Here is a 14,206-nt window from a genome sequence, read left to right as displayed (position 1 = left end):
AATCAGCTGACACAAACACTGTCTAGTGCATCTACCAGAACAGAAGTGAGAGAATATAAATGAACTGAATTATTCTATTCAAAATATTTACACTATTTTACACTCCTTAAGAAATGAATGTCACTGCAACCTAGTGTTATCACAAACAGTGGTCAAACATCGAAGCTTTATTCTCTACTCAGATCAGGTAAGAGTGTGATGTTTTAATGTGCAGTGCATGTTAAACAACAGTCATCTGGAGCCGTTGGCGACCTTTGTATGGAAATATAAGCTCTGTCTGTGAAACTGGGCCTAATATTGTTTTCCTTTGGAATAAAATGCACCAATGAATCATTAACATTAAGACCAGGAATGTGTATTAAGAAAGTAAATGGGGTTCGTTTTGATTGTATGTCAACTTGCATTTATGAAATGTTAAACGGCACAATCTGCCATTTTGCACTCGGCTGAAAAACAAACTCTACTCTGGTCAAAGAATGCTGCAATTACACAAAAATAGAGATTGACTACAGACATGGAAACTTATTTTAGTACCAAGTGGTGTTATTTTTTTTATTATATTTATTACACTGTCATTCTGGTCATATTCTGAATGAAACATTTGGAGTCAAATGATTAGGATGCGGTGATGGTCAGGGAACCGAGGGAAGAAGGTTTGGCTCATGGGTTCATGATCTGTCGAGGTCGGCCATAGCCTGTCATGCCAGCCTGGGACGCTCCTTTATTGGATCCCATCTGCAGACCAATGATATTTTTCCCCTCTTTAATCTGGTTGTCAGAGAAATCTCTCCGGTTCTCCTGAGCTTTCCTGCAAATAGGCAAAAAGCCAATGTTTGAATAATCAACATCGATAAATTAAACAAAACCATACTATTTGATTATAACCCCAGACAAAACAATCCGTGTAATCTCTGGAGTGATCAGCTGTAACTCACTTGAAGAACCAGTTGGGATCTCCTTGGAAGGCGCCATCATCTTTTGTCACCGCGATGCTGCCCAGAGCCATGAGCGTCCTCTGCACTGCGGCCAAGTCCTTTCCTAGAGGATTTAGACATGCAAGCTATGATAACAGTGATGCAAACACACCTTCACTGTTCTGGGGTCTCATTTATAAAACTGTGCGTAGGAACCTTACTAAAAGTGTACGTGCGCCCGAAAGCCAAAAATGGTGTACGCAAAAAAAATATTCGGATTTATAAAACCGTTCGTACGCCAGAACCTGCGCAGAATTCACTTTATAAATCCCAGTCAGCGGAAGATTGTGCGCACATGCGTCTCCTCCCCGACATAACCATATATGGAGCTTACAACGCCTAGTTTTACTATGCATACCCTCATCTGCATATCATTTGCATATGATTATTAATCCACGTGATAACGTTTAACGGTACAAGACACATTACATGAATAAAAATCAAGTAGTTGCCTATCCTTGCCTTGTTTTTGAATACATAAATCAAATAGTGTAAAATACATTTCAGAGAAAGTTTTTCTCAATCTTTTCCACTGGCCGAATTGTATTTTTAATTGATATTTTTAATTGAAGCAGATCGGCCTTGGGCATTATTTGCACGAAACTATTTTCTCAGACAGTCTGGTATTATCATGATAAGCAGTTCTCTCTGTGGTTAAACATTTAAACACAGCACGCCACAGGAAAAGTGTTCAGAAGCATCGCATCCACAACAAATATTTCTATTGACTGAATTTGAATATAAAAATGTTGTAACTTCTCAGTAATGATTTCATGTTTAAGTGCTTAACTCCATTAATTTGAATGGCATATTTAATCTAAATGTTTATATCAGAAGTAAAACATAGTTTAAATCAATATTTTATTTATTTAAACTGTTATTTGCGTCAGTTTCACTAAACGGCCCAACGCGCTCGCCGGCGCGGACATTTAAGAAGGGATGGATATTTGCTTCAAGTGGCAGGCTTGGTGAGTGAAATTATATTTTGTATTATCTTTCTGTATATGTTTAATTTTCTTTAGATTTTCTGTCTAAAAGTGACCAAAAAGACACTTAACTCCAGCTCACCATCGGTGTCGCCAATTCCCTTTGTCTCCAGAATGTGCGTACGCACGGCTCAAAGTTTGCTTAAAGGTGCGCACATTCTCCCGTCAAGTTTGTTTTTTATAGATCACAACCTTTGCGTGGGAACTGGCGTACGTACGTTTCCAGCCCCGTTTTGTGCGTACGCACGCTTTATAAATGAGACCCCTGACCTGTTATGGTTTTTTTTTTTTTTTTTTTTTTTCGTCCACAGTGATTCCTGCATTAATACTGTTTGTTCTAATTTAATTGATTACATTTTGAATTATTTTTGGTCAATAGATGCCAGATACTTGTTGTTTGGTACTTGGAATTATGTGTATGGGTCAAGGACAACACCTATTGTGGTTTGAATGTGACATTACACACAGAGTAATTAAAGACACCCGTTAAATGCAATTGTTACTGTAGCATGAGAGATAATTTTACATTCTCCTGTGTTGTATTTCAGGAAAGAATCAGAACACCTGTTGCATTCCTGAAGGTCAAGCGCTGTTTTGTCTTTTCCAGGAGAGACTGCTTTCAATTCACTTTGAAAAATTTCTCCTCCAAACACTTTCATTACACTTATTACAAGGACAATGGTGATCGATGGATGGGTTAATATTACTTGAAGGTACATAGTTTAATAAATAGAAAATATATTTTCACCACATTATTTAGTCAGTCACATTGTACTAAGAAATATGGTGCAACAAGAAGGATCACTGATTGATTTCCCCCCTGATGCATAGCAGAGTTGAAAATATTGATCTTTACAAGGTCATGCTAAACATAAGACAATATGAAAAACTTCTGATTGATCAAAAAGACTTCTATGACACTCGGATATGTAGGAAATATATTTTTTACATTCATTTCATTTTGTATTATTGCACACACTAATCAGTCAAATAATATGACTGTATTTAATATCCTGTTCATTAATCAGACATGCTTAAACTGCATATATGGCATGTGATACATTAATAATCATTCAACCATATTTATTTAACAACCTTATGTAATGTTAAAGAGCTGTAAACAATATTTTAAACTGGTACACTGAATCTTGATATGGGATCTGAATGTCTATGAAGAATATATATTTGTTGGAGAAAGGTCTGTGATGTGTTGGCATACTCACCCTCCCACAGATCTACCGTCTGAAACATGTCGGTTTTGATGACGCCGTATCTCTCCGCAGCATTAAGGAACTGTGACACTTGCTCCATCTGTTTGAAAGCCATACTGGAGCTCTGGATCTTCTTTATGGGCTTTTCCTTACACAGACTATTGATGAGCTCACACAAAACCTGAGAACGGGCAAAGAAAACAAGATTACACTCTACATCCCAGTTAACACAGAACGTTCCCCTAATGTTATTTTTTGGTTATTTTTTTGGCAACCAAATACTTACGTTAGGGGAACGTTCTTTTTTGGTTTTATTTTTATGTAACAATAAAATAACGTTCCCAGAACGTTGCTGGGTGGTTACCATAAAAAATAACGTTCTGGGAACCATAAACTAACATTCTGAGAATGTTCTGGGTACCAAAAACTAACGTTATGGGAACCAAAAATTGTTAGCTGGGATTACACTCTACATTTTCCATAAATGTGATCATAATTATGAATGACATCAGTGACTACGTTTACAAGCTGTTAAAATTAGGGTTATGGTCGGGTTAAGGTCACTATTTGGGTTTCTGAAACATTCGGAATAACCCGTTTACATGCGTGAGCAGAGAGAGTTACTCCTGTATACATGGAATTTGTAATCAATTGGCAATATCCCGATGTAAACGGCGACGCACGGTTAGCGTCAGGACGTACGGACAACCTTAAGACGCAATATGCGTCATTTCCGATTCTTCTTCCTGTATCCAAAGACAACAACAACAGCAGCAACACGCGGATAATGAATAGTTCGGGGCAGATAGCGATCGCCTTTGTTTGCGCTTTCCTCCTTGCTCCAAAAGTGTGGTGCTGTGCTGCGTCTCGCCATGCTTACCTCTACTTCTTGTTTACTTCCGGTATACTGCACGCGGGTTTCTGTATGCGCCGTCTCTACTTAAAAGACCAAGATTCCTTGCGAATAGAACATGCGCAGAACACAAATCAATGTTCCTTTTGATGGGGATATGCCGATACGCGTTTACATGACCAAATATTCGGGTTAGAAAAGGGGTACCCCAGGGATCATATCCGGGTTTTTAAAAACCAGGATATGAGCAAATCCGGGTTTTTGCCGGTGTTTACATGGCCGTGCGCGACCGGGTTATTGCTAATATTCCGGTTTTGAACGAGTTATTGGCTGCATGTAAACGTAGTCATAACAACACTGAGTGACCAGGTTACTCATCCAGATATAACTAATGTGGTTTGATTATGTATCACTCAACATGAATTTGATTTTGGCGTGTCCTATCATTCCTTGTGTATACTTTGGTGTCTCTTTTTCAATCCCTGTTCATTTTATCTCCTGAATAACCTAGATTGTTCTCTTTCGAAGAGGAACTCAACACTGTGTCTAGGATCGACGCTATGGAGAACACATCAGCGTGACCAGTGTCTGAAGTATGTGTAAACACACAACAATTTAATTGGCTGGCGACAGCCCGTGATGTCATAAGCGGAGCGCCTGGAAGTAGAAGAGGGCACCCGTAGTACACGTCATCAACCTTATTGTCTTCAGGAGATGCTTGTTTGTATGCGAGTGTAAGACAAACGCTACCGGTGGAACGCGTTCGACTCCTTGAGGAAGCTGGATGTGCTCATTATGATGCATTCGAGAAACTGCTGACGGATTTTTTCCCTCTTTTCCACCTCGCTTTTAAATCACTTATGATTGTTATCTGTTCTCTAACTGAACTAAATTATTTTTAATCAAAATTACAGTGAGGGCGGTGCCAGGGTGGGCAAGTGATGTATTCGGTGTGTGGCTTAACAGAGCAAGCCTACTCCTTTTAAAAAAGTAAGGTTAAAGGTGAACTAAGTATCTTTTTTTACCTTAACTGAACAGCTTCGGAGTCATTGGAATGGTTATATTACTTATTTCGGGTTGAATGGTGGTCGTTTCACACCCCCCTGGTGCCCGTGAGCGGAAAATACGCACCTGCAACTTTGGGGCGGCGGGCCACGACGTCAGGAAGTCTCGCGTGATATCAGGTCTCGCGATGTAAACAATTGCTTTACGGCCAAAAAAAATCTGCTAAAATGCCGTCATTATTGCGCTCCCTCACGCTGTTCGAACCCGAATGAAGAAGACGTTTTAAAGAATGTCCCATCTGCTTTGATGTCGTTGATCTGCTAGCCTCTGGTGTCTGAGAATAGCCAACGAGTTTTTACAACAGTGTTGTCAAATATCTATTCTGAAGCTGTGGGGGAGCTCTAGAGAGAAACCTGCGAGCAAAGAGCGAGAATACAGCGAAGAAATCCCGAAGTTACTGAATGCAGCTTTAAATAAGGTTTGGCAAGCTGCCCCTTTGAGCCTTAGGGCTGAGGGAGGTGTTTCCTCCCAGACCAGTTCGACTATTAAAGCAGGGATCCATGCCTCTTTTACCCCTTTTCCACCAACAAGAACCGGGTGCTGGTTCAGAGCTAGAGCTATTGCCAGTTCGGAGTTGGTTCGACTGACGAGCTTACTAAGAACCCGTTTGCGTTTCCACCGGCCAGAGAGCCACAACAGAGCTATATCTTACGTCACTGCATACGTATCATGTTGCCCAGCAACGCTAGTGCGGCAGCGCCAAACACAAACACACCAGACTTGTTCGAGATGCATCGGCTTCTCGCAGAACGATCAGCACATGAAATCAAAGCACTGCGAAAGCGATCAAAAAGCACAAGGAGTCGTATGATCTCCAAACACTCCCGAATCTCTGATCGGTCCACGCTGCTCCGATGCATCTCGAACAAGGCATCAACAATAATAGACGTTGCGTTACTATGGATGCTCATGGGTTTGCGAAAATAAATCGGCATCCAAACACGGCGAATCCAACGTGTTCGTGCAGCTCGCCGTAACTTACATAGACTGATATTATAATCGAGCTGCTATTAGCTCGACTAGCTGCTATTTAAAAATGGCGGTCACAAGTTTCTCTTCAGTCTTGTTGGCCACGGTAACCCCGCCCCCAGCCTCTGACGCAAGCGGTTCTTTCTTGGGTCCGTTCTAGACCCTGCAATGATTTGGTGCTACTTAAGAACCAGTTTTACTGGTTCGGAGCTGGTGCTTTGGCGGTGGAAAAACAAAGAACCGATTTGAAACTAGGCTCTGGCTCCGAACCAGCACCAGCTCTGCCTTGGTGGAAAAGGGGTATTTCTTAAAGCCCCAGTTATCCTTACACTTAATCTTTGAATAAAGTAGTGCGAGCAAATCTACCTGGATTCTGGGAAGAATGACAGGGATGGTGTGAGCACTCCCGTTATTTGCTTAGGGTAACTGAACAGAGCTGCAGCTCCACTGCGGCTGCCTGGGGATTAGTTCATTACAAGAATCTGTGCGATTAAGTGATTGCCATTCTTGTATTACAGCCTTTTCTGTAAAAAAAACCCCAGAGTAGTGGAATTCCAGGGTCTCTTGTGTACGTCTTTTTAGGACACAGCCTGGGTTTGACGCTCTGACTCTGGCTAATAGTCAAGCTATGCTATGCCCACTCTGTTTGTGCATACTCTCACCTAGTGACGCAGGCATCCCCACGGCATGCCGGAGGGGGTATTTTTTCCCCATAGCGTTTATCCAAGAGGCAGTGTTGAGTTCTACTTTGAAATGGAACGTCTCAGGTTACGATTGTAACCATGGTTCCCTGAAAAGGGGAATGATACATTGGTAAACCCATGCGACTGCATCTGCCAGCACGTCTCCTTCGGAAAAAGAAGTTGATGACGTGTTCTACGGGTGCCCTCTTATAGTTGCAGGCGCTCCACTTATGACATCACAGGCTGTCACCAGCTAATGAAATTGTCATGTGTATACATGTGCTTCAGACACCGGTCACACTGATGGCATTCCCCATAGCGTCGATCCAAGATGCAGTGTTGAGTTCCACTTCTCAAGGAACGTCTCAGGTTACGACTGTAACCCTGTTCTCAGGGAACAAGACACTGCGTCCTCAGATGCTTATGGGGAACGCCTCAGCATGACTGGTATCTGAAGCAACTGTCAAATCACAGCAATCGTATTGGCCAGCGACAAAAAGGCACTAACCAGCTCTCACCGAATAAAGAGACGGGCATTCTGGGGAGCAGGACTCAGCATAGTGCTTTCCAAACCCTTACAAGCGAGGGGAGTTACTCTGCTCGACCCTGGACCTACAGAGTGCTATCCTTTTCAAAGCACTGTGGAGCCTGGGTACTGTACACAGGGTCCCTAATGAGAGAAGTACCTCCAGCTCTTCTACAGGACGACCCTCTCGAACAAGGGAGCACCTAACAGCCTAATAAACACTGATCTACCAGGGAGGTCTCATGAGAGTCCTTCAATCTTCTGACCAGACTCCAGGAGTGAAGTACTCTACAGAAAGACCCTCTCAAATGAGGGGAGTACTACCAAACTCAACCGAGCAGAGCATCGACCAAGCTCTAAGGAATAACAGGTAGGCTCCAGAGGAGCCTGTAACATGATGTAACTAGGGAGCTAGGACACTGATTTAGCTGAAAGTGCTAAAAACTGGATCTGATCAGAGACCAGAGGTCTGCTTGTCTTGGGATACTCATTCACATTGCCAACACAAGCAATGTACACAGCTTAGCGCCTTTTACCCTTTAAGAAAGGGGAGCATAGATGTCATGCAACCAGGCTGTCGAGGAGGCCCCTTAATGCAGGGCCTACTACTCCAGAATAACACGACATGAGCTCTAGGCAAGTATTTGAGCTCTAAGGGAGCGTACTCAACGCCATCCTGGATTCAGGGCTTCAGGGCTCTGGGAGCGAAGAGTTCTTATATCAGCTTCACCCGAGATAAAAACTCAAGGGTGGAGACCTGAACATTTAATTGACTCCAGCTCCAAGACAGGTTGCTGTCTGAGCTTAGCTCTGGAGGAGTAGAGGCCTCAGCAGGAAGAAATTCCTTGGAAGAGGCCTAACCACTCAACCCTACGACTTGATGGTCAAAATCAAGGAGATTTCACAGAAGAGTCTATTCTAAAGGCCAAAGGCTAGATGATGCTACTACCAAAGCTTTAGAGAGCGGCGGCTTCAGCATAGTGCTTGTCACTCTCTAAGCGAGAGAAAGCCTGACAACGCCCAGGTGACAACCACAGGGGAGGCTTTCCGAAGAAATAGCCAGCAATACCTGGCTATTTGTCTGTGCCAAACACCGCTAAGGAACTAGAGGAGTCAGCTCAAACTAAGCAGTAACAGGAGGCCACAGGGTCTGCAACTCGCTTTATTTGCCTAATGCAGAAGGTGGGCCCCGGCAGGGCGACTCTCACAGTGAGAGGAAGCGTACCAGGATCACTAGCTGCCAGTCTTGGGCTGGAGATGCTCTCCTTTAGAAGTAGCCTACTCTGAGCTACGGCAGGCTAGGAGGCGGAGATGCTACAGCAAAAACTGCCCTATCTAAGAGACGCATTCCTAAAACACTAAGCCTAGGCTGGATATTAGGGCAGCCCAAAGAATTGAGGGCCAATCACACACGCATTCATGACCTTTCTGGAGCTCAGTGGAGCGGTGGCCTCAGCATAACAACTCTCTTGCCAACTTCACTCACCACAGGGAAAGTATCAAGGTGGCCTTACCACAGGCCTCCACTTGAAAACATCATCTACTTGGAACTCAGTGGACTGGTGGCTTCAACATACTGATTCTCTCTAAATGTATGTGTAGCCTACACAGAAGAAAGCTCTCTCTAGGCTCTGCCCCGGACCGGTACGGTTTGTGTCAAGCCATTTATTAGTCTGGCTGTTTTAATGAGAAAGAGATTAAATATAGTTGCAATAAACTCGGAACCAATCAGCGGAAAGGGGTGTTTTATTCCCGCCCATGTAGAGATCGAATATTCAAGCTGTTTATACATTTTGGTTTTATTGTTTTTCCAATTGACTGATTAGAACAAAGTGTGATGAAAACAAAAATAAAAAATATGAAAAAACGACGTAAGATTTGTTTATTTATGTTCATGAAAAGGGTCGAATATGTGATAAATGAACGGTTTCTTCGTTTTTCCGTTTAGAAGTAAAAAACAAGACAAAAAATGATCTAAAGGTACACAGGCCTTGACATTTTTTAATTTGTTGTCAAGGTCTGACTCTTGGCACAAGGGCGTAGCCATCATTTCAGAAGTGAGGCAGACAGAAATGTCAAGGATAATACCTTTTTTTTTTCTTCTGATCTTTGTTATTAGAAATTCGATTTTATTTTCATTATTTGTCTAAGAAATCAAATACACTGCTGAACAAAACCAATAATTTGTATTCACTAATATTTTCCCCATATTTTCCTGATGACAATTTTATGGTTGTTTTATGTACTACAAACACTTGTGCATTAAGTCATCATATATTTATGGTTTTATGCAAAAAATAAAAAAGATCAAAGAATAAGGCAGAAAATAGGCTTTTTTTATTTTTATTTTATGTGTACAAACTTTTGCTTTCATGATTGCCAAAATTACCTGAGAATAACAGGCATGCCTTACTTACACATCCATCTTTGAGCCAGGTCTGGAAACCCAGTTTTCCTGCCTCTGGCTTTCCCACCGCAGGCCCACACTGGGTCATAATCCACTCCACCAAACGCGCCTCCAGTTCAGTGTCATACTTCTGCTCAATTTTATCCTGCACTTGGCGGCTCATCCCATAAGATGGACCCTTGTTTGCCATAGTTGAAGCTCCCTGCTTAGATGAGAAGAGGAGACTGTCAATAGTGTAGGACCTGACGTATGTTCAGTGTGTACTAATCTCTGGAGTAACTACCAAATCAAGACACATTTAATATATGCTATTCCATGTCACTTTTATCATAATTTTGTATTGATTTTTGCTCCAGTGTATGGGGCGCCGTTTGTAAAGCGGCTCACGCTGAAAATAACAGCAACATTTTGTCACATTTAGCTTCAAACAATATTTAAAAAACTGGTATGAATTTTTGACGGTCACTTTTTAGCACATTTACAACAATATTTGTCAACTTAGAGATATTTTAAATAGTTAAATCTAAGTATTAAATGTTACACCTAAATGTTAAATGTTCAATCTAAATGCTAAATCTAAATCTAAATGTTAAATCTAAATCTAAATCTAAATGTTGAATCCAAAATGTCGGTAACCGGATTTAGATTCAACATTTAGATTTAACATTTAGATTTAGATTTAACATTTAGATATAGATTTAGATTTAATATTTATATTTAACATTTAGATTTAGATTTAACATTTAGATTTAACATTTAGATTTATATTTATATTTAACATTTAGATTTAACATTTAGATTTATATTTATATTTAACATTTAGATTTAGATTTAACATTTAGATTTAGATTTAACATTTAGATTTAGATTTAATATTTAGATTTAACATTTAGATTTAGATTTAACATTTAGATTTAACATTTAGATTTAGATTTAGATTTAATATTTAGATTTAACATTTAGATTTAGATTTAACATTTAGATTTAACATTTAGATTTAGATTTAGATTTAACATTTAGATTTAGATTTAACATTTAGATTTAACATTTAGATTTAGATTTAGATTTAATATTTAGATTTAACATTTAGATTTAGATTTAGATTTAACATTTAGATATAGATTTAGATTTAATATTTAGATTTAACATTTAGATTTAGATTTAACATTTAGATTTAGATTTAACATTTAGATTTAGATTTAGATTTAACATTTAGATTTAGATTTAACATTTAATATTTAGATTTAACTATTTAAAATATCTCTAAGTTGACAAATATTGTTGTAAATGTGCTAAAAAGTGACCGTCAAAAATTCATACCAGTTTTTTAAACATTGTTTGAAGCTAAATGTGACAAAATGTTGCTGTTATTTTCTTTACAAACGGCGCCCCATACTAGTGTAGTGTTGTAGTGTGTCTGAAAATTTCCTTTATCAAATGTTATTAGACATTTTCAATAGTTTGTTTGTTCAATAGCTTGTTTTATGGACAAAATATAAAACAGGAACAAGTTTGTAAAGTTTGTGCCATTTACCTCCCCAGAAAATCCTCTTCTCCTAAAACTTTTATTACATTTCAATTTAAAATGAATTTCATCTAAAACATCAGCAGCATAAAGTGGAAAAAGACAATGATGCAGTTAAAAGCAGCCACAAAGCCTTCAAAAAATGAACTTACAAATCATGCGTAGCCTATAGATGTTGTGCAGCGTAAACAGGCCAACATGTTTCCAACGGCAAACAGTTCAGCTCAATTTTTATGTTGTGTCAAATGGATTTCTTGAGCTAAACTGTTATACAAAAAGCAACCATAAAGGCACAGGTTCACATGTTCACGTAGTCCTTGAGTGAATGGGGGCTCTTGGAAGAATTATCACTGGAGTCAGATAAGCAGCCATAATGTTTATGACAGGATTAGATGAACATGTTCCTCCAGAGCGTTTGTTTAGAAACACCATTAATGACATTCTGACATTCCTCTGCAAAGCACACACACACACGCACGCACACACACACACACACACACACACAGAGCAGCAGTCACCTGTGCTGCCATTCTGCGGTTTAGGACACCACCTCTGAAGTTCCAACCTTAAATAATGAGTTTCAAGACATTCACCCTATGAGCATTACAGCAAAAATGTGCACTTTCTTAATGTTTTTTATTTTAATGAAATATGACTCACTATAAGTAACTTTGCAACTATTTGTCAACTAACTTTATTAGTATTAGCACACTGTCTGATTGATATCTGCTAACACTTTATTGTGATGCTCCTCCAACAGACATTCTACTGACTATAAGTAACTTTGCAACTACTGTACATGTCAATATATTCTACCATCCCGAACCCTAACCTAACAGTCTAATACTCTAATAAAAGTTAGTTGATGTAGTTGCAAAGTAATTAGTAGAATGTCTAAAGTGGGACATTGAAATAAAGTGAAACCAAATGACTTTCTAGATAACAATTCATTTAAAAAATGGGTCAGAAAAGTGTAGTTCTGAGTAGGTCTAACACTTGCTTCAATATTTTCTAATGCAATGACATTTACACTTTTGTAAGTGCCACGAAAGTGTCCATTTACTTTTGGGAGGCATTGCATTGCATTTATTATTATTTTTTTTTTATATTTATAATTTAGGTAAGTCTTCTTTTCTCACCCCAGTCTGAGTGGCCAAGTATTGGTCTGGATAAAAAGATCATAGGACATTTATATAAATGGACTGGGTCTGCATTAGTTGTTAGGGAAGAAAGATATGTGGTTGATAATCGTTACACACTTTAAAATTCAGGTAAATTCCCACTTTAAAAGGTCATAACAAATAAGCTAATGCAACATATCAAAAGTTCAAATAATACTGAAACACTGAAATTAACTTAGTAATAAGCTAGTTTATCAGGTCTGAACATTTTTTCCTTTTTTAACTGTAGTACGTAGATTGTGCGTGAGATGTATTGGTATACTTCATGTCATTCACAAGGCACAATAATCAGCAAAATAACTGACTGAAAGGTCTTTGATAGCATATGAAAAACATACTTACTCTAGTAAAAATGAAGATGACCTTGTCCTTGGTGCAGTCACCAGTCAACCTGGAGCAATGGATTTAGTGTGAGAGTGTCTAGATACAAGAGTTCAGCAGTCGTCCCTGTTGATGTTTCAGGAGTAAATGTCTTTACCATTAGAGAAATGAAAAAACAAGGCATTCAGTGAGGGGGCAGAGAAAAGGAAATTGGCACCTTAAAAGGACATAGTCTTTTTCTCAAGTCCACCCTCCTCTCCACTCAGCACTTACGGTTTATAGTTCGGCCCTTTGTTAAAGCAAAGCCTTATTTGGGAAGAGGCCTGGGTGAGGACAGGATCCAAGCCAAGAGTCTTTAGTTTGGTCAGAGACCAGAATTCTCCAAATACCACATCACTGCATCAGCAGAGAGAAAAGGAGAGGCTGTGCTAATGCCTGCTGGAAGGTAGGGGACGAAGCTAGGGGAATAAGTAGAGGGCTTCAAGTTTAGACAGGGACATAAATGGAATAGTCTGACAGATGTACTGTGTAGTTTTTACACATCAGAGAAATCTGTCAGCAGTTTGGTATATTTGTTCTGGGATGTAGATGTAAAAGCACTGGCCGTGAGGAAATAAGAGCAGTATGAGTGCTTTGGCTGAGGTTAAGCAAAATGATTTACTGACACTTCGGAAGCAACCATCAACAAGGCCTTCTATGTACAAAATACTCCCTAGTGTGCATTCAATATTACATCATCTAATGAGAATGTAATAGCTAATGCTGAAAACATGCAATGCTAAATTGATATTTTTTACTGACCATTCAATCTACCTTTATTTTTTAAAATCAACAATTTAATGTCATCTCAAATTTGCCACACGTTTGTTCTTAAAAAAAAAAAAAAAAAAAACGACAGCTTTACTTCTGGGTTATTTTTTGATTTGTAATGATAGAATGATAAAACTGGTATCATCTGAATAATCAGACTCTCTTTATCCCCATTTATTTCTACTGGACCCACAAACACTGCATACAATGGGACAGTGTATTAGCTGATATGACTTTGAAATGTTGGGTTTCCATGTTTTATAGGGACTTTCCATAAACATAATAGAGCACTTTCTGCATTTTTACAATTTCAAAAAACTTCACAGAGTGATCAATAATTGTTTCGCTCAAAGGGAACCAAAAATGTCCCAACTAGGTCAAAAAAATCTGATATTGCTATCCTTGTGATGATAGGACCACACACACACACACACACACACACACACACACACACACACACACACACACACACACACACAGTAATGTTGTTACATCTACAGTGGATATAAAAAGTCTATACACCCCTGTTAAAACAGCTGGTTTTTGTGATGTAAAAAATGAGACAAAGATTAGTCATATCAGAACTTTTGCACCTTCAATGTAAAAGTGAAAACCAAAATGACACATTTCAGAAAAACCTTAAAATCGAGCATGAACTAATCATCAAGCTCATGTGAAATAGTACACAGCTGTCT

General features: G+C 39.3%; 1 protein-coding gene across 4 annotated transcripts; it reads right to left on the bottom strand.

Annotated features, from left to right (window-relative positions):
- Positions 1-521: 521 nt before the first annotated feature.
- On the bottom strand, positions 522-12,862 carry tagln (transgelin). 4 transcript variants are annotated; one of them, XM_084418834.1, is made up of 6 exons: positions 12,723-12,855; positions 11,718-11,764; positions 9,685-9,879; positions 3,184-3,352; positions 936-1,038; positions 522-808 (listed from the first exon to the last, which is right to left on the bottom strand). In XM_084418834.1, exons 2-6 carry the CDS (start codon positions 11,727-11,729, stop codon positions 661-663), a joined length of 627 nt encoding a protein of 208 aa, XP_084274960.1. In that variant the 5' UTR covers positions 11,730-11,764; positions 12,723-12,855; the 3' UTR covers positions 522-660. The 4 variants fall into 4 exon arrangements, with proteins under 4 accessions (XP_084274960.1, XP_084274961.1, XP_084274963.1 ...); XM_084418835.1 differs by having other exon boundaries at positions 9,685-9,876; XM_084418837.1 differs by lacking the exon at positions 11,718-11,764 and having other exon boundaries at positions 9,685-9,876; positions 12,723-12,862.
- Between the last annotated feature and the right edge of the window lie 1,344 nt (positions 12,863-14,206).

The sequence above is a fragment of the Rutilus rutilus genome, assembly GCF_951802725.1.
Source record: "Rutilus rutilus genome assembly, chromosome: 9".
In the NCBI taxonomy this organism is placed as follows: Eukaryota; Metazoa; Chordata; class Actinopteri; order Cypriniformes; family Leuciscidae; genus Rutilus; species Rutilus rutilus.
This window is presented reverse-complemented; position numbering and strand designations above follow the sequence as displayed.

Coding starts and splice junctions, on each gene's coding strand:
- tagln (XM_084418834.1), bottom strand. Junction 3,353..9,684: donor CCTGGCTCAAAGATGGATGT/GTAAGTAAGGCA, acceptor GCCCGTTCTCAG/GTTTTGTGTGAGCTCATCAA. Junction 1,039..3,183: donor GACGGTAGATCTGTGGGAGG/GTGAGTATGCCA, acceptor TAAATCCTCTAG/GAAAGGACTTGGCCGCAGTG.